Source organism: Microtus oregoni, unplaced genomic scaffold (genome assembly GCF_018167655.1).
Source record: "Microtus oregoni isolate MIOR12 unplaced genomic scaffold, Mior012 000067F_ref0000223, whole genome shotgun sequence".
Classification (NCBI taxonomy): Eukaryota; Metazoa; Chordata; class Mammalia; order Rodentia; family Cricetidae; genus Microtus; species Microtus oregoni.
In genome coordinates this window covers 8,207,005-8,228,413 of record NW_024543974.1, presented here as the reverse complement: position 1 = coordinate 8,228,413, position 21,409 = coordinate 8,207,005, and the positions used below count along the sequence as shown (strand labels likewise).

Genomic DNA, 21,409 nt, shown 5'->3' with positions numbered 1-21,409 from the left:
ACAAACAAATGCTGCTATATTCAGCAATAATGATAATAAAAAATGCACTAAGAGCAAAGTGAAATATCCTATTTTATACTAAGCAAAATACACCATTGAATATGATGAGATATGTTTTTATATGTTTCATTTATATTAATTTAATTTTTACTTACAATGTACACATTTGTATTAAGAATCCCCACTTTTCAAACTTACATACAATTGATAACAATGATGATGTCATTGAAGTTATAACCTATACCTGATATTCAAAAATTCAATTCTATGATCAGGTAAAACCTCTATGAATAAAGAAGAAGTAACTTTTTATTAGTAAGCTACATAATTTTTTGATTGTAATACTGTTTTATAAAATTATAAAAATTACATTAATAGTATTCATATAGACTTCCAATTTGAAAGGAGTAAAATAATGCTTCTGAAATTCATCCCTTAAAAGTATAATAAAATACTTTTAAAGACATTATATAATTTAGAAAGAATTTATTGTTCTCTCTCATTAAAACAACTCTTGGAAAAATGAACTATTTTAGTATCTTTTGATGCTTAGAATCTTAATGAAGTTATGATATTGATTATGAAATAATATTTCATTTAATGATGGGATTAACAAAATTTAAATCTTCTGTGGATCACTGAAAAAGTAAAAGTTGTTTCCAAATATAATGATGGTAATAGGAAAATGTAATTGATTAAGAGATAAAGCCCAATTGTTATTTATATTATAAACTCATTCACCTAAATAAAAAAGTGTGATATCTTTCGTATTCTATGACAAGTTTAGTAAAATATCTATTATGCTCTGCACACATGCATGTATGTGTGTTCATATGAGAAAACTATCAAATTAGTTTTAAAAGTATCCTTTGATTAAGAATTGCACTGAAAAAAACACATACATTAATAATGTCCAACTCTGCATTAATTATATTTCTTCTAGTATAATCATGACTTCTTTCTTTGCCCATCCGGACCACAACTGTCCTAAAGCTCACACTTTAATCTGTCACGGTAATTATCAGTTTTTGTAATGCTTTAACAAGCCAGACATCGTGTTGATAAAATTTAGTTCAGACACTATTGATATTCCTTTGTCAATCAAAGATAAAGATTATACTATTGAGTACTGAAGAGTTAATATTAATAAAAAGAACAAGAAGATGGATTTAAAAGGGCCAGTACTTTCTAGAAAAATGGTGAGTGGTTATCTGATTTGGGCCACTACTTGTACCAGTTGTGCTATCTTTGTTGCCCTGATTACTTAAAGGCATACAGTCTAGAAATATTTCTTTATTCTTTGAATGTCAAGCTGCTTAAAACACACTAGTAATATACAGAAGATTGAAATCATTATGTCTTTGTAAGTCATAAAACATGAATTATTTTTATTTTAAAGAAGATCTTTATTAAAAATCTGTGGATATCACAATGAAAGTGTATTGTATTATGTGTAGTATGTAATAAATTTATAATTGAAAAATAAGTACTCCCATCAAAAAATACAGTAGTCTTTATCAGTTAAAATTCAAATGCACTTGAGATTGAAAAGGGCAGTGTAACTTTTTCTGCATTCAGAAAATCCAAAGATTTAAGGCATATGGTTCTAGCTTGCCTCCCAGTAATTGTATTTATAAAGAAAATGTATTTTTAACTAAAATATACTCTCAATCAATCACTTATATGTTATCTTTCTTTCCAACTATTTCAACTAATTACACAGTAAAACACATTATATATCATTAAGTAAATTTATAAAACATCAGGAACTGAGACATAGACATTGCTGTACCTATCATATCACTACAAAGATATTTAAATTTTATAGTTAAGTAGTAAATTTAACTCTGATCTTTAAATAATATAAACAGAATTAGTCAAACTTTTTTAATGTTTTCACACAAGCAAGGAAAGACTATGCCATAACCAGATTTTAAATATGACAATAGGACTTCATTTAACATTTGTTCTATGTAACACAGATCAATGATCCATGAGGTCATGTATTACTATCACTGTTGTTAAGCCCTGATATGTTTGTTATAAGTAAGAAGTCTGCCACAGGAGTTAACTGAATGAGGTCAGGTTCTTGGAAGCATTAAATGAAGTTAATATATAGGGAAGCAACAGAATCATTCGTTAGATACAGGTGATGTGTTATGGTAGATTCATATTTTCTAGTAAATTATATCTGTATTTAAGAATCAAAATTAATACATTTTGCCTTATTTGTAAGTCTTTACAATATACATTCACACATATGTTTATTTTCAATGTTTACATCTTGTGAGAAAAAGATTTATGTATGTGCTCATAAGTCTAATTTCTCCAAAGAAAATAAGATAACATATAATTTGGTAAGTAGAAATTATGCACCAGAAGTTAATAAATTTGCTAGAAGATATTCAAACTTTCTAACAATGCAATAAGTAATTTTAAAATATTTCATGTGTGTAAGACATTAGATATATTTTGCAAAATTTGGAAAAAATATGAAATCAACAAAGTTGCACAGTGCACCATCTAGTGGCTTGTACATGACAATATGGTCTTTAATTTAAAAAGCAAGGGTTTTTTTTATTAATTTACTTCTTTGTGTCCTTTGATATATTAATTATGTTTACTTACTTTTTTTATTTATTTGTGAAGTATGCATATGCTTTTGTATTTGCATGTGTGGGGATGTACATATTCCAAGGCACATGTATGCAGTTCAGAGGAAATATTTTAGGATTTCTTCCTACCATTCAGGTTCCAAAAATTAAACTTAAGTTGTTAGGTTTTGTGCTAAGTTGCTAAACCTGCTGAGACATATCACAATCCCCAATAATCTTATACCCTCTGTTTTGTTTTTTTTTTTTTTGCTAACACTAATATATTCTTTCCTTTGAAAGAGAAATAAACAGTGAGTAACTGTTCTCTGAAATAAAATATATTTTCATAATTTTCACATAAATTGTGGAAATGATTAACTTCAAATTATGAGAAAATTAAACATGTAATAATACTGAGACACAAATACATTAATGCATTTATAAATGTAATTGATAAAGTAATGTTCCTGCAACTTTTGTTCCTTTACAAATATCCCTGTGTTGGGAGAAAATTTCCCAACTTCACCTACCTATTTGCCTCTTATTAACACTTTATAATTTTTAATTAGTTTACATTTACTGAAGTAGTAAATAATGAAAATTTGCTTATTTTCAAACTTGTCTTCTCATATATTGATATAGGTATACTTTGAGAATTTTTTTTTCTTTCTCTATGACAGGTTATACAAGTAATCATGATTCATTTTCTCTTTCAACTCTGGATTAATTTATCTGTAATTACACATACAAATTCTGTACTTGATTCTGAAATATCTAGAGGAAACTATCCTATGCTGCTTTCTTCATTATTTTTGTTTGCAGAAGTTAGTGAAGAATTTCAATGATTTTCCTGCTAATTCTCAGTTCTATTCAAGTATACACTGTGGTTGTGGTGGTATGAATCTCTTAGGAGAGTGTTTTCTATTTCCATCCATTTGCATGCAAAATTCAAGATGTCAGCATGCAAAATTCAAGATGTCATTGTTTTTTTTAACTGCTGAGTAATATAGTAATGCGTACATATTCCATACTTTCTTTATCCATTCTTCCATTGAAGGGCATCTAGGTTGTTTCCAGGTTCTGGCTATTACAAATAATGCTGCTATGAACATAGTTGAACAAATCCTATAGCCATACTAATGAATATCTTGTATATCACCATAGAACCTTCATCTGGTGATGGATGGAGATAGAGACAGAGACCCACATTGGAGCACTGGACTGAGCTCCCAAGGTCCAAATGAGGAGCAGGAGGGAGGACATGAACAAGGAAGTCAGAACCGCAAGGGGTGCATCTACCCACTGAGACAGTGGGACTGAGCTAATGGGAGCTCACCAAGGCCAGCTGGACTGGGACTGAATGAACATGTGATCAAAACGGACTCTCTGAATGTGGATGACAATTAGAGCTGACTGAGAAGCCAAGGACAATGGCACTGGGTTTTGATCAAAATCACATGAAAAAACATTTTATGTTTCTTGTACGTGTGTATTCTCCTTAGGCAAGTACAAAAGCAAAATTTGATATTGTTATTTTCTAATATTTCAGAAAATATATTTCAAAATATAACAAGTATTTTACCATAAAATAGTGGAATATAATCTCACTAAGATAACTTAGATTTCTAGTGACTGCCCTTGATTGACTTTAATTACCCAGTTTAATTCACAGTACATTACTTCTAAGCAATAAAGTCATCTACATTTCTGGATTTCTAAACTTGAGAATGTTTTAATTTTGTTCTATAAAGCATGCCATCTCTGTCACTTTTCTGATATTAGCTAAAAATTTATTTCAGGTGCTGTTATGAAAGTTCACCTTTAGAGTTTCTTTCCTCTCTAGGCTTTTAACACATCCTGACATTATTAATGGCTCCCTTATGGCATAGCACAGTAAGCTGAAAGCTCAACTGTCTAGGTGTTAGCATTTATATTTCAGAATCACTTAGCAGGGGAGAAAACAAAGTTAAACTCTTATGTTCCAAGCAATCCCACTATTCAGTCATCTTTGGGAATTGTCTGAAAGGAAAAATGAGACCTTAGCAAACAGAGATGATACCTGATGGCTATTTCATGTTGTCCTTATAATCTGGTTGCTACCCTTACTTCCTTGAATACCATCTTTGTTTCTCCTCCTATACGTTCACTCATTCTGAGAATTTTTCTCTTTACAGGCAACTAGAATTCTACCTCTTTTATTTCTCTCCCTTCTGAAATGATGCCATCTCTAAGGGTTCAACTCAAATTTCTCTTTTTCTAATGAGTACAATAACCTAATTCAGGCCCAGTGGACTTGGGCATCTATGGTACCCAGATTGGCAGTTCACATTTTAGCCTAAAATTAAAGGAGAGTTGTGAATTATTTCCCAGATTAAGTTCCATGTGTCATTTTATTTTTGCAAAGTGACCTATGTTTATTTGACTCAAAAGATTTGTTCATTTTCACAGACTTGCTCAATACCCAGCACCTCACAGGAGATGAATTACCACTACAGAATCACACCATAAAATCAGATGCATTCCAGATGCCACACAAAATGTTTGAATCTCTGGGTATGTTGGTTCTTCAGTATATATGACCAGTACAGAGTGCATCAATGAAAGTGAGTCAAAAAATCCAGTCTCACATTTTGTGATAGGCAGAGTGAACATTATATGATCATTGAACTGTGTTTTAAAGCATAGATATTAAAATCTTCAGAAAATAAACCAAAAATGATTAGAAAGCAATATCAGAAGCTATACATCTAATATTTCACCAAAATGTATCTAAACATGAGCTGTGAAAGAATAACAAATATAGACACGTCAAAGTGGATGGGGGAAGCCTACAAACCTCACTACTACACAAAGGACTACAGAAAATAGGAGAATGCTTTGTCCTATGGAGAATGCTGAGAGCCGGAAAAATAGTCTTAATCAGGAAGAAGCACACCAATTTATTAATTTGGTATCCAATACCAAATTGTTAGTCCTAATCCTATATATATATATATATATATATATGTGTGTGTGTGTGTGTGTGTGTGTGTGTGTGTGTATGTATATATGTATATATATATGTGTGTGTATGTATATATATATATCACTATAAAGACTGAATAGAATATAGTTAGTAATATGTATATATAGTTTTTATATATGTGTGTGTTATAATATAATATATAGTTATATGTGTGTATATATGTGTATATATATATACACACATATATATATACATATATAAACTTGAGTTTAATCCACATAGTGGTCAGAAGTGTTCCTTGTACCAACACCCCTTTCCTCAGGACCCGAACCCAAACTGAAGCTGAACCCCAGAAATACTCCTAAATAAATCACACACACACAGAGACACACTCACCACACATAAATGTGTGTACAAATATAACTATATATTTATATATAGTTATATATGTTGATTGCCCTTACATGAACATATGCATATATACTTATAAAAATTAGACAATGAATTTGAAGAGTTTTAATTTCTTTGTGTGTGTGTGTGTGTGTGTGTGTGTGTGTTTTCGAGACAGGGTCTCTCTGTAGCTTTGGAGCCTGTCCTGGAACTAGGTCTTGTAGACCAGACTGGTCTCAAACTCATAGAAATCCACCTGCCTCTGCCACCCAAGTTCTGGGATTAAAGGCACGTGCAACCACCACCTGGTGAGTTTTGATTTCTAAAGTAAAATATTTAGCTTCTAACATTCTATAGATTTATTGGAAGAAAAAGGTGTAATTGAATGTATAATTATCCATTAGCATAAGAATACAAAGCCACATGTGCGTACATGGGTGTGGTAGTATTATCTGTGTTTCACCAGTGAGAAAACCAGCACTTTAACCATCGCTTCACCATTAGCAAAGGTACACAAAGTCAGCCTATTCCAAATTTCTGAGTATGTTGTATTACATTCACCAAAATAAAGCTGATCTCAAGGAATAGCAAACAAATGAAGAATGGTTTCTGCCAAAATCGAGCATACTTTAAATTATGTATTTAGATGTTGACCTGTTATTTCCAAAATTTGAGCATCAATGTTTTGTACCAGTGTGATTTAAGGTACAGCCAAAATATATTCAGTAGAACCTGGAGAATAATATTTTCTTGTTAAATGTGATTAGGTAATTAGATTTTACTTTGTTAATAAAAAATTACATGATAGTTGAATATAAACTATTGCATTTTAAATACAATTTAAAGTTTAAAATACAACTTTCAATCTTCAAATAAGAAACTACAGAAAATTAAGAGAGTGATTTGGAATATTTGTTGATAAATTTAAATTCTCTACAACAGAGTAAACAAATGAAAAGGTAAATAACATGGTGTTGTTAGTAGCTTCCTGAGCATAGTTCATTTCTGTCTTCTTGATCATGTTCTATTTCATTTTATTATTCTATAATCTTAAGCAACTTGATATAACAGCTTGGGACATGTTTCACATCCATGGACATAACACTTCGGGTAAAACACCCATATGCAAATTTCCTTTGCTAAAACACTATTCCTCAAGTTCATTTGTTAAAGTTATATGCTTGTTTAGTTTTCCAAATTATCATGATTTACAAATTTTTTTCTATAGGCTACTGTTGCATCTTTATAGTATCCATGGTTCAAATAATCATAATTCCCACAAACTTATAAATATGTTTCTCTCCCCAAGGAAAACAAAGCTCAGAAATATAGCTTTTGAATTTCAGGTTTGGGTTTAAAGTAGCACAGAAATATAATTTAAGATCTGATAGGAAAACAAACAAAGCACAGTTTTCTTTTCCTTTTTGAGTGAACAAAAGAACAAAAGACACACAACAATTTGTTGAAATTGATAATATATGCTGTCAAAATTAGCAACTTTACTAGAAATATTAGTTATTTTCAGCAACATTGTTATGATATTTTAGAAAATATATTTCATAACAGAAAATAAATTTGAAAGAAACCAAATGATTAGTATTTAATGAAATTTACCTCAAATTTGCATTTCTCGAAACACTCAGGAATACTGGGACAAATGTTTTAAAGGTGTGAATTGGATGACATTTCCCAAAAGCAGGCAAATAATGGTCCAAATCATCAGTAATGGGGACAATGCAAAACCACAGAGTGATATCACTTCAACCCTAAAATTCAATGAAAATGACCACACAAAATACCCAAATTTATGGGACACAGTGAAAGTAGTGTTAAGAGGAAAGTTCCTAGCACTAAATGCCTACATAAAGAAGCTAGAAAAACCTCACACTAGTTAATTGACAGAACATTTGAAAACTTTTAGAGCAAAAAGAAGCAAACTCAACTAAGAGAATTAGATGGAAGGAAATAATCAAATTGAGAGCTGAAATCAGCAAAATAGAAACAAAGAAAACAATACATAGAATCAGTGAGACAAAGAGTAGGTTCTTAGAGAAAATCAACAAAACAGACAAATCTTTATCCAAGCTAACCAAAAGGCAGAGATATAATATCCAAATTTACAAAATCAAAAATGAAAAGGGGGACATAACAACATATACGGAGGAAATACAGAGAATCATCAGGTCATATTTTGAAAACCTCTACTCCACAAAATTGGAACATTTAAAGAAAATGGACAACTTTCTGGATAAATATCACTTACAAAAATTAAATCAAGACCAGATAAACAAATTAAACAGACCTATAACTGCTGAAGAAATAGAAACAGTCATTAAGACCCAGAGCAGTGAGTGCCTGCATACCGGGCAGGCCTCAAGGTCCCCTGCAAGGGAGCCCAGGCACCTTCAGCTTGTGCTGCAGGGTCTCCTGTGCTCCACTGGACCCAGCCCTGCCTGACACGTTCTTCCTTGTGTCCCCGGCTCATTGGGCTACCAGGCGTCCCTGTTTAGGTGCTGAGGAGTTCCATCTGGATGGGTGAGTGTGTGCTATCTAGGGCCGGATTGTCCAGGAAGAGAGCACAAACCCCCCTCCCTCAGCTCTTTCTCCAGGGCTATCTTTCTTACAAATGACCCAGCCCCCCCCCCTAAATATCCCTCGATCGAAGCATGGATAAGGAGAATGTGGTACATTTTCACAATGGAGTACTACACAGCAGAAAACAAAATGACATCTTGAATTTTGCAGGCGAATGGATGGAGCTAGGAAACATTATTTTCAGTGAGGTCACAAAAAGACACTTATCACATGTACTCACTGATAGGTGACTTTTAAACATAAAGCAAAGAAAAACAGCCTACAAACACCACAATCCCAGAGAACCTAGACAATGATGATCCTAGGAGGCACATACATAGATCTAAAATACATGGGAAGTAGAAAAGACAAGATCTCCCGAGTAAATTGGGAGCATGGGGACCTTGGAGGAGGGCTGAAGGGGAGAAGCATGGAGGGGAACAGATAAAAATGTAGAGCTCAATAAAAATCAATAATAAAAAAATATGTAGGTGGATATTAGTACTGAGATAAAGGAATAGTGGAATACATGGCACTGCAAAATAAAATATCTAGTGAGTGTGAGATGCTCTGATTCAGATGGAGGTATGATCTAAATATCTTCACTGTTCTCAGAAGCTCCCATTCCCACAGATACTTGCAATTTTAGCCCAGATATAAAAAGCCACCTGAGTTGCAAGCAATATGAGTGCAAATAATATGAGTTGCAAATAATCACGGATAAACAGAGGTGGATATGAGAAAGGAAAATTAAGTAGGAAGTGAGAAATATATAAATTAGTGCCTAAGGAAGAACAAAGACAAAGAATTAGCAGTGTATTCACTGTGACTACAAAGTAAGTATGCTTTAAAGAATGAGCAGATAAGAACAAAAATATAAGGGACAATAAGAAAGACTGAATGAATTGAATCTTATTTCAACATCAAGTAAGAAATAATTGAAAACTTTTAGAATTAGCATATTCTACACTCATTACAAGATAATCTGTAATCAGCATTGACATGCAGACTGAAATGTATGGTAATCATTTTAGAGTGAACTAGAAAGTGAAGCCTAGAAGAGTCAATGTTTCACAAGAGATTTTCAGGTTATTGTGTTTTGCAGCCCTGCTATGAGGAATATGCATATAAACCCTTTTGAGGATCTCATTCTCAAGAATTCTTTAAAGATAAAGAAAATTAAAACTGACTACAGTGTTTCTTTGTAAAAACTTGGTAAGCTTCCAAATAACAGAAACTCTTCACTTTTCATATAACTTAAGTTATCAAAGAAAGCTTCATATCATTGAGCAGAGCATACAACTACAGAAAGTTGAGGAATTATCAGTAAGAAATTGAAGGAGTGGAGAACCAAATTCTAAAAGTATATAAATTGAGACTGCACAGCAAAATAACAGGAAAAATGTAAACTTTCAGGAGTAACTACTTGCTGATTTTTTCTAACATTGCTTCTCTTTCCTTTGAGTACTAACAGTGAATAGACAAATAAAAACCTCTCCTGTAAAATAAAGGACATGGTCAACAAAACAAAATGATAGCCTGCAGAATGGGAAAAGTTCTTCACTAACCCCACATCAGACAGAGGGCTGATCTCCAAAATATACAAAGAACTCAAGAAATTGGTCATCAAAAGAAAAAAATTACCCAATTAAAAAAGTGGAGTAGAGACCTAAACAGAGAACTTTCAAAAGAGGAATTTAAAATGGCTGAAAGACACTAACAGAAATGCTCAGCATCCTTAGTCATCAGAGAAATGAAAATCAAAACAACTCTGAGATTCCATCTTACACCTGGAAGAATGGCCAAGATCAAAAACACTGATGACAAGTTATGTTGGAGAGGTTGTGGAGTAAAGGGAACACTTCTGCATTGCTGGTGGGAATACAGCAAGTACAACCCCTTTCAATGTCAATGTGTCAGTTTCTCAGAAAATTAGGGAACAACCTTCCTCAAGACCCAGTAATACCACTTTTGTGTATATTTCCAAAGGATTCTTAATCGTGTCACAAGGACATGTGCTCAACTATGCCCATAGCAGCATTGTTTGTCATAGCCAGGACCTGGAAATAATGTAAATGCCCTTCGACTGAAGAATGTATAAGGACATGTGGTACATTTACACAATGGAATACTACACAGCAGAAAAAAATAACATCTTAAATTTTGAAGGAAAACAGATGGAGCTAGAAAACATTATTTTGAGTGAGGTAACCCAGACCCAGAAAGAAAATTATCACATGTACTCATTCATTGGTGGTTTGTAAACATAAAGCAAAGAAAACCTGCCCACAATTCACAATTTCACAGAACCTAGACAATAATGAGGACCCTACGAAAGACATATGTAGATCTAATCTACATTGGGAGTAGAAAAAGATAAGATTTTCTGAGTAAATTGGGAAAATGGGGACCTTGGGAGAGGGTTGAAGAGGAGGGCAGAGGTAAGGAGGGGAGCAGAAAAAAATGTAGAGCTCAATAAAAGAATAAAAAATATAAAAAAGTAAAATAAAGAACTCTCAAAATGATTGACTCAATATTAAGAATGAGTTATTTGCCAGAACATGATATGAAATATGTTCACATCACTCAGAAGAACTTCTTGCCTATGTGCCTTATTTAAAACCAGATAAAATTGTGCCGGACAATTAATTCTAGAAATCAACAAATGCTCTAATCAGTAACATGTTTAATAGACATATAATAGAGATTTTGAAAAACTACTGTTTTGTCTTATATTTGTTATATAGCTATAGATTACTTTAACTATTAACAATGTGACATATATATATATATATAGTTTATTAGTACATGTATGAGCAAAACAGTGATACGTTCTTGAAGAAAAAAATAAATTTTTTATATTCTCTCTCACTCCTCATTCACTCTCATATATATATATATATATATATATATATATATATATATATATATGTGTGTGTGTGTGTGTGTGTGTGTAAGTATATCACTCTCATATATATATATATATATGTATATATATATATATATATAATTTTTTGTGTATATATACATATGTGTGTGTTAAACTTAAAAATTACATGAAATAACTATCCCAAATTTATGTGTTGAAACAAGTTTAAATAATCTGTACTTTTTCCCAGCTCTCAAGTGCCATTATTGGGAGATCCTAACAAGAGCTTTACTGTACAAAGAACTAAATATGATGAATGCTTTTAGAACTGTATAACTGCTTATGCATTTTCTTCTCTACAGAATACTTTTCAGCAAATAGAATCCCTATTTTCTGTTTTTGTTCTAAATTGATATTTCCTCTTGTGCACGCTAATGTTCCCTGTCACCCACCTTCTTTTCAGAATCATGCTTTTATAATATTGATGTCCTTCATATGGATTCTTGGTGTTTATTCTTTTCTCAAGTGAACTCCTTTTAACTTCCAATATGGTATTCTTGGGACTAAACATGATAAATGAACTAACAATAATAATAATAATAATGAGCTTATATTACCTTGATTTCAGTATGATTAACAAGGTTACCTCTATGACTGAAAACAGAATTTATTTCACTTGGATGTAAGGCATAGCAAGAAGACTCATGCGCAGGCTGATGAGTCATAATTCCAAATTCTATATAAACAAATGATTCATTAATTTTCATCTTATATTTGAAAACTGCAAATCTATGTTTTATTCATGTAAATTATGACTATATTGAATGATATGTAAAGTCCATATTTATTTTTGAAAGTCTAATTACAAGGAGATGTGGAGATGTGAATATCACAGTTACCAAAATCTTTTCAAAATTGAGTGCCAATATTCTGTGGTTAAAGATCTATAGAGAGATGATTCCCATCTATCGACCTCTGCATTTGACTGCTATGGAAACTCATAAGCCTTTTAGCTCTAGATATGGAACCCATCTGTTATGTTACTAAAATTTACTAACAGGCTATGGAACTCTTGGAACCTCTCGTCAAACTTAGGATATATGTTTACTTAAGGGCTGTCCATCCTGATTATAGTCATAAAATTTGGTTCAGTGGGTAGACATGGGCCTCAAGATTCCATTTATGCATTAATTTCCTTATCTGACATTTGTAGCTATGAAATGTTAGGTAATATTATTTAATTTTTCCCAGTTCTCATCTGGAAAAAAATATGTCTATGGTTCAAATACAATTTTACAAGAATAAATCATCAAATGGAAAGGAGTTATTAAGATTTAGAGTAATTTCTTTAACAATCACTTATAACAACATTTATTAAGGAAAAAAATTAATTATTAATATGAGCAAAGGCTATGTATTGTGGCCAAAGTTTATGAATCTGCTTGGACAGTTAAATGGATGTTTTCTAAAACACTAAAAAGAAATCTACTTACAAATAATGTGGGTAACATTAAAACACCCTGATTTATCATAAAATAAAGCTTCCCCTTGTGTAAAGAATAACACACTAATTTGTTTGCTATTCAACTGCTTGTACAAAATAGCTCTAGAAAATAAAAACAATTCTCAAAAGTTCCCATTCTGGTCTCAAATCTTTCTATGGCAATAGTTTACTTATATTTTCACAAAACACATACTTTTCTCTAAGATATCACAAAAGTACACTGTAATGGTATTTTACTTATATTTTGATAAATAAATCTGACCTGAAGACCAGAGGCAAAGCTAAAGCCACTAGAGGTTAGGCAATGATGACACACACTTTTAATCTCAGAATTTGGGAGACAGAGGTAGATGGATCTCTGTGAGTTCAACATTACCCTGGGCTACACAAGACCAATGCAGAAACAAATTAAGGTAGCTGTGCCTACACCTTTAATCTCAGAACTAGGGAGTCACACCTTTAATCCTAGCACTAGAGAGAATATAAAAGGCGAGGAGAGAGAGATTAATTGCTTAGTTTATGGTCACCCAGCATAGGGAAAGGTACAATTTCCTAGTCACTTGGCTGGTTTGCTTTTCTGGTTTTCAAGTTGAACCCCAAATTCTGTCTCTGAGTTTTTATTATTCGTGATATAGTACACCCTAAGTCTTTAGCCAAGTAAATAGGTGCTTTGAACTTTGAGAAAACAAAGCAAAATACAATAGAAAGAAATAACATATTTACAATTTCATTTTCATCACTGGAGCTCAACTTGAAAATACCTAAAGAAACATGATAAATCACATATATGAAAAACAAAAATTCCCCATGCTCTTATAAAATCATTGAAGATAATGAGGATCAAAAAAAAAACCCTATCTTTTTAGTATAAAGCTTATCAAACTGGGTATATTGAATGAAATGATGGATAGAGGTTATTTTAGAATCATGACCTATTTACATTCTCCGATTCCTATTTTGCTAATCTCTAAAAAGTCATCTCTCAAGAGGACATTTTTCAAAGAAATCTAATTATCTGAATCTTTTTTCCATAAAATTTTATTGACTACACTAGTATATTAGAAGACTTTAATGTCTCTATTAATTTACACACAATACATGAACTCTCCTGAGAAATTTGCCTTAAGATCTTTAACATACGTAACAAAACCAACTTGCTTTTTACTGAAGTTCTATCACTTATCTTCCCACCGCTTGTTTTATTTACCATGGAGCTCAGAGGAACTTTTTTCCTCTTTGGTTTCTGGTTTTGGTATTCTTACAGTTTTCATAAAATACAGTATAATTTTGAAATTACATACACCTCCCTCATTCCTTTCTTATCTATGGACAGAGTTTAAACTTGAAACATGTTATTATCCTTGAATTTTCATATATTACATGCTATAGAAGAGCAAGTTTATGTGTCATTCTATCTGTATACTGTTAGTGTGTTTTAATTGACCCAAATATTATAATTTTGAAGGGAAGTTTGAACTTGTCTTGCAAAAGGTAAAAGTAGGAAATATTAAAGCATATTGTTTTGATACCTGTGGATGAGGATGAGTCCAGATTTCCACAGTTGTTGCCTCTTTCATTGGGGTGCGAGATCGTACCATCTCCTTTATTGTCTTTGTAAAGGAAGAAAACGAATATTTTAAAGTACTCATTCAACATAAAAAAAAACACGTACATACACACAACACACACAAACATTGTGTGTAGGGAAATAAGAAAATTATCTCTTTTTAGGAAAAATATTTTATGTAACTCATGAGTTATTATGTGTTAAAATATGCTGAATCTTCCAGATCCTAAAAAAAAATATGAAACAGAAAACAGTTTTCTTTCTCAGAGTTTATATTTAAATATAGTATAGTTATTTATTATATTCTCAGCTTAGAAACACATACTTGAGAACTTAATTTGCTTAAGTCAAAATTTAAGTTAGGGAGAATTTCAATGTAATATTTCTATAACTCAATGACTAAACAATTTATGTTTACTCTTTTCACCATTGTCTAAAATAAAATCTGTCCTGTGTGTGCTATAAAACTGTATATCTCACTTGTGTCTTATAGAGGCATTCAATATACTCAATGAACTGCAAAAGGATTTATGAACCAATAGACAAATCCTAATCTACCATGCCTAAACAGTGATCAACATCAGAAAAGATGGAAGTTCTGTAATTCATTTAATTTGTTTTTCTCATATTACAAAGTATATATTCTGTCTATAAAACATTAAATATGGCTGAGGAGTTCCATCTGGAAGGGTGAGTGTGTGCTACCCAGGGGCTGCCTGCCCCAGAAGAGAGCACAACCCCCCTCCCCCAGCTCCTGCTGCAGGGCTCTTTCCTACACAGGATCTAGACCCCAGTCCCTCTCCCAAGCTTGCCCTACTGTCTGCTAGGTCCTTTGCTCAAGAACAGTTTCCTGCTCCTACACTAAGGCTACCCACCCAGAGCAGTGAGTGCCTGCCTACCTACTGGGCAGACCTCAAGGACCCCCCACCCAAGGGAGCACAGGCACCTCCAGCTTGTGCTGCAGGGTCTCCTGTGTTCTACTTGACCCTGCCCTGCCCCCCACTTTCTCTCTTTTGTCTGCAGCTCATTGGGCTACCAGCCTTCCCTGTTTCAATGCTGAGAAGTTCCATCTGGACAGGTGAGTGTGTGCTATACAGGGGCGGATATCCCGGAAGAGAGCACAAATCTCCTTCCCTCAGCTCCTGCTGCAGGACTGTCTTTCTTACACACGACCTAGCCTCTCCCCCCAATTCCCCCCCCCCCCCCCCCCGCACAAGCCTGCCTTGTCTGCAAGGGCCTTTGCTCAAGAACAGTTTCCTACTCCTACACTAAGGCTACCCACCCGGACCGGTGGGTACCTGCCTATCAGTCAGGCCTCAAGGTCCCCTCAAGGGAGCCCGGCACCTACAGCTTGTGCTGCAGGGTCTCCTGTGTTCTACTCGACCCCGCCTTGCCCCTCCCCCCAAGTTTGCCCTTTTGTCCGCAGGTCATTTGGCTACCAGACATCCCTATTTCAGTGCTGAGGAGTTCCATCTGCATGGGAATGGTTCCTGCTTCTACACTGAGGAGATCCACCCAGAGAGTCAGTCACAGCAAAGACTAGACCAAGACACCAGGTCTCTCATGGCTCCATTTGAAGGAAGAGATGGGCAGACGCCAATGCAAGAATTCCTGCAACAACCTGAAAGGAAACATGACGTAACCAGAATCCAGGGATCCCGAAATAAGAAGAACTGAACACCCTACTCCAGAAGAAATAGAAGATATTGACTCAAAAGTGAACCATATGAAAATAATAGAGGACCTTAAACAGGAGGCGAAAAACTTGTATAAAGAAATAGAGATGACAAACAAAAAGGGAGAATAAATGAATAAATCTCTCAAAGATACCCATGAAAACAAAGAGAAACAAGAAAAAAAAAACAATCAAACAGGTAAGGGAAACGATTCAAGACTTGAAGAATTAAATGGAAGTAATGAAGAAAACACAAACCAAGGAAGGTTGGAGATGGAAAATCTGGGTAAACGAACAGGAACTACAGAGACAAGTATTACCAACAGATTACAAGAGATAGAAGAAAGAATGTCAGACAATGAAGATATCATAGAGTAAATAACACACTGATCAAAGAAAACAACAAAATCAACAAATTCTCATCACAAAACATTCAGGAAATCTGGGACACAAAAAAAAAAAAAGACCAAACCCACTCAAGCTTTCATTCACTATAAATGGAGAAAACAAAATTTTCCAGGATAAAAACAAATTAAACACTACTTATCCACAAATCCAGCCTTACAGAGAGGAATAGAAGGAAAATCACAAACCAAGGAGTTCAACAATGCCCACAATAGCTCAGACATCTAATGACCCTTCACCAGCACAACTCGAAGAAGGAAAACACACAAATTCTACTACCAAAAAAAGAAAAAAGTGACTGGAGTTAACCACTGGTCATTAATATCACTTAATATCAATGGAATCAGCTCACCTAGAAAAAGGCACAGGCTAAGAGATTGGATAAGAAAACAGGATCCAACATTCTGCTGTTTACAAGAAATACACCTCAACCACAAAGACAGACATCTACTTAGAGTAAAGGGTTGGGAAAAGTTTTTCAAGCAAATGGACGTAAGAATCAAGCAGGTGTGTCCATACTAATTCCTAACAAAGTGGACTTCAAACTAAAATCAATCAGAAGAGATGGAGAGAGACATTTTATACTCATAACAGGAACAATTCATCAGGATGAATTCTCAGTCCTGAATATCTATGCCCCTAATATAAAAGCACACACTTATGTAAAAGAAACATTACTAAAACTCAAGGCATTCATCAAACCATACACACTAATAGTAGGAGACTTCAACACTCCTCTCTCACCAATGGACAGGTCAATCAGACAGAAGCCTAACAGAGAACTAAGAGGATTAAGGGAGGTAATGAATCAAATGGACTTAACAGACATCTATAGGACATCCCACCCATATAGGAAAGAATATACCTTCTTCTCTGCAGCTCATGGAATCTTCTCAAAAGCTGACCGCATACTCGGTAACTAAGCAAACTTCCATAGTAACAAAAAAATATTAGTAACCACCTGTATCTTATTGGATCACCACGGCTTTAGGTTAAAATTCAACAACAATTCTATCCCCAGAAAGCATATAGAATCATGGAAACTGGACAGTCAACTACTGAACCACACCTGGATCAAGGAAGAAATAAAGAAAGAAATTAAAGTCTTTCTTGAATTCAATGAAAATAGAGACTCAACATACTCAAACCTATGGGGCATTATGAAAGCAGTGCTAAGAGGAAATTTCATAGCACTAAGTGCTCACTTAAAGAAAATGGACGACTTCTCTGTTTTTATGCGAGTACCACACTGTTTTCATCACTGTAGCTCTGTAATAGAGTTTGAAGTCAGGGATGGAATGCCTCCAGAAGATCCTTTATTGTATAGGATTGTTTTGGCTATCCTGGGTTTTTTGTTTTTCCTAATAAAGTTGATTATTGTCCTCTCAAGATCTGTGAAGAATTTAGATGGGACCTTGATGGGGATTGCATTGAATCTATAAATTGCCTTTGGTAGATATGTCATTTTTCCTATTTTGATCCTCCCAATCCAAGAGCAAGGGAGGTCCTTCCATTTTCTGGTATACTCCTCAGTTTCTTTCTTCAATGCCTTAATGTTCTTGTCAAATAGATCTTTCATTTCCTTGGTTAGAGTTACCCCAAGATATTTTATGCTGTTTGTGGCTATCGTGAAAGGTGAAGCTTCTCCGATTTCCCTCTCTGCTTCCATATCCTTTGTGTATAAGAGGGCGACTGATTTTTTGGAGTTGATCTTGTATCCTGCCACATTACTAAAGCTGTTTATCAGCTGTAAAAGTTCTTTGGTGGAGTTTTTGGGGTCGCTTATGTATACTATCATATCATCTGCAAATAACGAAAGTTTAACTACTTCCTTTCTAATTCGAACCCCCTTGATCCCCTTATGTTGTCTTATTGCTATTGCCAGAACTTCAAGCACTATATTGAAGAGGTACGGCGAGAGTGGACAGCCTTGTCGTGTTCCTGAGTTTAGTGGGATGGCTTTGAGCACACATTGGAGACCTAACAGCCAACCTGAAAGCTCTATAAAAAAAGAAGCAGACTCACCTAGGAGGAGTAGAAGACTAGAAATAATCAAACTAAATGCTAAAATCAACAAAATAGAAACACAGAAAATCCAAAGAATCAAGAAAACAAAAAGAGAAAATCAACAAGATTGATAAACCCCTATCAAAACTAATCAAACGGCAGAGAGAGAATACGCAAATTAACAAGATCAGAAATGAAAAGGGGGACATAACCACAGACAGAGAGGAAATTCAGAGAATCATTATATCTTACTACAAAAGCCTTTATGCCACAAAATTGGAAAATGTTAAAGAAATGGACACTTTTTTAGAGAGGTACCATATACAAAAGTTAGACCAGGACCAGGTGAACAATCTAAATAGACCTGTTAGTCGCGAAGAATTAGAAGTTGTTATAAAAACTTCCCTACCAAAAAAAAAAAAAAGCCCAGGTCCAGACGGTTTCAATGCAGAATTCTACCAGAACTTCCAAGAATACCTAATACCTATACTCCTTAATTATTTCACAATATAGAAACAGAAAAGTCATTGCCAAATCCTCTGAAGCTACAGTTACCATGATAACAAAACCACACAAAGACTCAAACAAGAAAGAGAATTACAGGCCAATCTCACTCATGAACATCGATGCGAAAATCCTCAATAAAATACTGGCAAACCGAATCCAAGAACACACTAGAAAAATTATCCATTATGATCAAGTAGACTTCATCCCAGGGATGCAAGGCTGCTTCAACATATGAAAATCTATCAATGTATTCCATCATATAAATAAACCAAAAGAAAAAAACCATATGATCATTTCATTACATGCTGAAAAAACATTTGACAAAATTCAACATCCCTTTATGAAAAAGGTCTTAGTAAGATTAGGGATACAACAGTCATACATAACTATAATAAAAGCTATTTATAGCAAGCAAACAGCTAACATCAAATTAAATGGAGAGAAACTCAAAGCCATCCCACTAAAAACAGGAACACAACAAGGCTGTCCACTCTCTTCATACCTCTTCAATATAGTGCTTGAAGTTCTAGCAATAGCAATAAGACAACATAAGGGGATCAACGGGATTCAAATTGGTAAGGAAGAAGTTAAACTTTCATTATTTGCAGATGATATGATAGTGTACGTAAAAGACCCCAAAAACTCCAGCAAAGAACTCCTACAACTGATAAACACGTTTAGTAGCGTACCTGGATAAAAGATCAACTCCAAAAAATCAGTTGCCCTCCTATACACACAGGATAAAGAAGCAGAGAGGGAAATCCGAGAAGCATCACCTTTCATGATAGCCACAAATAGCATAAAATATCTTGGGGTAACTCTAACCAAGGAAGGGAAGGATCTACTTGACAAGAACTTTAAGTCTTTGAAGAAAGAAATTGAGGATGATACCAGAAAATGGAAGGATCTCCCTTGTTCTTGGATTGGGAGGATCAACATAGTAAAAATGGCAATTCTAACAAGGACAATTTATAGATTCAATGCAATCCCCATCAAGGTCCCATCAAAATTCTTCACAGATCTTGAGAGGACAATAATCAACTTTATATGGAAAAACAAAAAACCCAGGATAGCCAAAACAATCTTATACAATAAAGTTACTTCTGGAGGTGTTATCATCCCTGGCTTCAAACTCTATTATAGAGCTACGGTATTGAAAACTGCTTGGTATTGGCATAAAAACAGAAAAGTCCACCAATGAAATCAAATAGAAGATCAGGATTAGAACTCAGAATCCTTTGAACACCTAATTTTCGATAAAGGAGCTGAAAGTTTACAATGGAAGAAAGAAAGCATCTACGACAAATGGTGCTTGCATAACTCAATGTCAACCTGTTGAAAAATAATAATAGATCCATATCTATCACCATGCACAAAACTCAAGTCCAAACGGATCAAAGACCTCAATATTAATTTGAACACAATGAACCTGATAGAAGAGAAAGTGAGAAGTACTCTACAACTTATGGGCACAGGAGATTGCTTCCTTTGTACAATCCCAGCAGCACAGACATTAAGGGCAACATTGAATAAATGGGACCTCCTGAAACTGAATAGCATCTGTAAAGCAAAGGACACTGTTACTAAGACAAACAGGCAACCCACTGACTGGTAGAAGATCTTCACCAACACTGCAACAGACAAAGTTCTGATCTCCAAAATATATAAAGAACTCAAGAAACTAGACTTTAAAATGCTAATTAACCCAATTAAAAAATGGGGCACTGAACTCAACAGAGAATTCTCAACCAAAGAAGTTCAAATGGCCAAAAGACACTTAAGGTCATGCTCAACCTCCTTAGCGATCAGGGAAATGAAAATCAAAACAACTTTGCTATACCATCTTATACTTGTCAGAATGGCTAAAATTAAAAACACCAATGATAGCCTTTGCTGGAGAGGTTGTGGAGGAAGGGGTACACTCATCCATTGCTGGTGGGAATGCAATCTTGTGCAACCACTTTGAAAATCAGTGTTTTGGTTTCTCAGGATATTCGGGATCAACCTACCCCTGGACCCAGCAACACCACTCTTGGGAATATACCCAAGAGATGCCCTATCATATGACAAAAGCATTTGTTCAACTATGTTCATAGCAGTATTATTTGTAATAGCTAGAGCCTGGAAACAACCTAGATGCCCTTCAATGGAAGAATGGATGAAGAAATTATGGAATATATACATATTAGAGTACTACGCTGCGGTAAAAAAACAATGACTTCTCAAATTTTGCATGCAAGTGGTTGGAAATAGAAAACACTATTCTGAGTGAGGTATCCCTGACCCAAAAAGATGAACATGGGATGTCCTCACTCATAATTGGTTTCTAGACATAAATAAGGGTCACGAAGA

At 34.2% G+C, this 21,409-nt stretch overlaps 1 protein-coding gene across 9 annotated transcripts in view; it reads right to left on the bottom strand.

Annotated features, from left to right (window-relative positions):
* Positions 1–21,409, bottom strand: part of LOC121440456 (protocadherin-11 X-linked) — a 511,499-nt gene that overhangs the window by 273,456 nt on the left and 216,634 nt on the right. For 7 of the 9 annotated variants that reach the window (XM_041641214.1, XM_041641220.1, XM_041641215.1 and 4 more), the window contains exon 3: positions 14,426–14,506. The exons of the other annotated variants lie outside the window; for them this stretch is intronic. In XM_041641214.1, coding sequence (XP_041497148.1) covers positions 14,426–14,506 — 81 coding nt within the window. The remainder of the gene's footprint in view (positions 1–14,425; positions 14,507–21,409) is intronic. 9 annotated transcript variants of the gene reach the window in all.